Source organism: Mytilus edulis, chromosome 14, assembly GCF_963676685.1.
Source record: "Mytilus edulis chromosome 14, xbMytEdul2.2, whole genome shotgun sequence".
NCBI classification, from domain to species: Eukaryota; Metazoa; Mollusca; class Bivalvia; order Mytilida; family Mytilidae; genus Mytilus; species Mytilus edulis.
Genome location: NC_092357.1, coordinates 46,463,620 through 46,466,023, shown reverse-complemented (window position 1 = coordinate 46,466,023; position 2,404 = coordinate 46,463,620). Strand labels below are relative to the sequence as shown.

The 2,404-nt window shown below is 33.6% G+C and overlaps 1 protein-coding gene across 1 annotated transcript; it reads right to left on the bottom strand.

The window, feature by feature from the left end:
- Nucleotides 1–719: 719 nt before the first annotated feature.
- On the bottom strand, nucleotides 720–2,071 carry LOC139503083 (innexin unc-9-like). The gene has a single exon (XM_071292761.1). It carries the CDS (start codon nucleotides 2,013–2,015, stop codon nucleotides 882–884), a length of 1,134 nt encoding a protein of 377 aa, XP_071148862.1. The 5' UTR covers nucleotides 2,016–2,071; the 3' UTR covers nucleotides 720–881.
- Between the last annotated feature and the right edge of the window lie 333 nt (nucleotides 2,072–2,404).

Below are 2,404 nucleotides of genomic sequence, written 5' to 3'. Positions count from 1 at the left end.
CTTGAGTTTTTGGGTTTTTCAAAGTTCTATAACGAGTTCAGTTACGACCATTTTACACGAATAATTCAAATAATTCAACACTAATTCACCAATCACACAAATTTAGTCTTCTGTGAATATGATAAAAAAACTTTGTCTGGAGTTCATTATCTATTCTCTTGTACTTTTTGCGTTTTATAAGCATTAAAAACTAATAGCAGAAAGATACCAAAGGACAGTCAAACTCATACATCGAAAATCGTCTAAAAAAGAAAAAGACACACAGACAAGTAATAGTAACAATACACAACATAGAAAACTAAAGACTAAACAACACGAACCCCAGCAAAAACTGGGGGTGATCTCAGGTGGTCCCGATCGGGTAAGCAGATTCTGCTGCACATGTGGCATCCGTTAAATATGTTAAAATGAAGTGATTGCATACTGCCACACATATTTTTTCTTTGAATGATTTGACAGCTGAAACACCAAACTCCGAAACAGTGGTGACGTTGCTTCGCTAAACTATCATGTCAACGTAGCGTAGTAAAGAGGACGTAACCGCTGTTTCGGAGTTCGCTGAAACACATCAAACGACCACCGAAAAGGTAACTTTTTGAAATCGTGACAAATTTCTATATAATTCATTGCTCTGTAGAGCAACTCATTTTTACAGTTAACAAAAAAGGAAAATAATGAAGTTCCTTTTTATTATTCAATATTTTGTACCATAAGAAAAATTTAAGTAAGATAGAAAATGATCCATTTACATTGACCTTTCCTAGCATTGCTTTGAAAAAACTCGTCGTCATGAAAATACAATAAATACGACAATGATCTTGGTCCTCAAACAATTTGAACGGAAGACTTTTGATAGGAAAGTAAGTCTCTTAGTGTCAATTTCATAAATGTTCATTATTTTGAGGCTTTTTAATGTCATCGTCACTATTTCCGACTAGTTTAAACATGTTAAATTCGAAGTTTTCGTCATTTTTGGTTGTGCTTTGTTTATTTGTGTACAATTTCCAAAGTTTTTTAACAAGATCTGTAACTACTAAATCCGTAGAATTTATTGCAATCACTCGCAATACAAACACTCCATCCTCACTCATGTAACTTTCTGCGAACTGGGCACAGCGTTTTTTGTCATAACTTGAGTGAAATGCGTTGTTTAATTGCAAGTACTGTTTGCAGAACTGTGTCTTGTTGAAGGTAAGCATTATCGGTTTAAACCACTTGCAAAGATTAAATATTGCTAAAATAGCAATAAAAAATAGCCAGAACCATATACCGATGAAGATCTTCTCGTTGAAAAGGTTAAAGGGTAAAACACATTGCACGGTGAATACCTGTACATTGTGAAGCTGTCTCAGCTGAAAATCGCAAAGAATTACTCTTGGAAATCTTGATGATTCCCGCCATGGCTTATTGCTGCTAAAATTTTCCAAAAACTCAAAACCATAAAAGTTAAAGTTAGTAGAAAGGAACGCACTCAAAAGAACTAATTGTCCAATTGCATTTAAAACATACAATATCTTGACAAATAGGTAAAGAACTACTAAATATTTCGATGCAATTTGTTTTGCTATACCAGTCTTTTTATTGTTGTCGATTAACCATTTGTCTATAAAATAAGCTAGGGATTTTATCGACTTTTCTTGGTCCTCTCTTGATCCGAGCTGTGACTCCTGTGCGAATTGAACTGCATTATCTAAATCTGTTCCAGATCTGCCCTTTAAGATTCTCCAAATGACATTCGGAAGTTTGAATAAGATTGCCATGAAAAGCAAAATCAATGGAACCCACTGATAATACGAAATTTGCGCATCCTGACTCTCTGAAATATTTCCTGGAATTTGATCAAACATAGGAACATAGAATGTATTCTGCACCCAACAATAGTTTTTTGTATAAGACACCATCGAGTCTGTGAACTCTGCAGGAGCCCAACATTGTATCGGATCTTTAAAACATTGAGCAAAACCAACTACAAATGCCAAGACGATAAACAACGAGGTTGTATAAACATAAGACATTCGGTCAATCCGGTCACCATTCGATCTCCCTCGAAACTCTGCGAGTATCCTGCACATCTAGACAAAAAAACAAATAAGTTATTGGAATTTACTTGCATGTTACAAAACAGAAGAACGTATATATTTAGCAGTTTTTTTTATTATTATATACTTTCCACATTTCAGAAGAAAAATGAAACACAAAATATTGAATTTGACTATATCAAAGACAAAACGTGTACCTGAGTTTTTTAATCAATAGTTTGTTTCTTTATTTTTAAAAAAGTAAAGCAAGTTATTGCCTTGAAAATCAACCCAATTGTATTAATGTATAGGTTCCTTAGATTATGTTTCTAAAAATGCAGTTATTCAAAACGATTTTCAAGGATATTTGACATGTTCCTATTAGA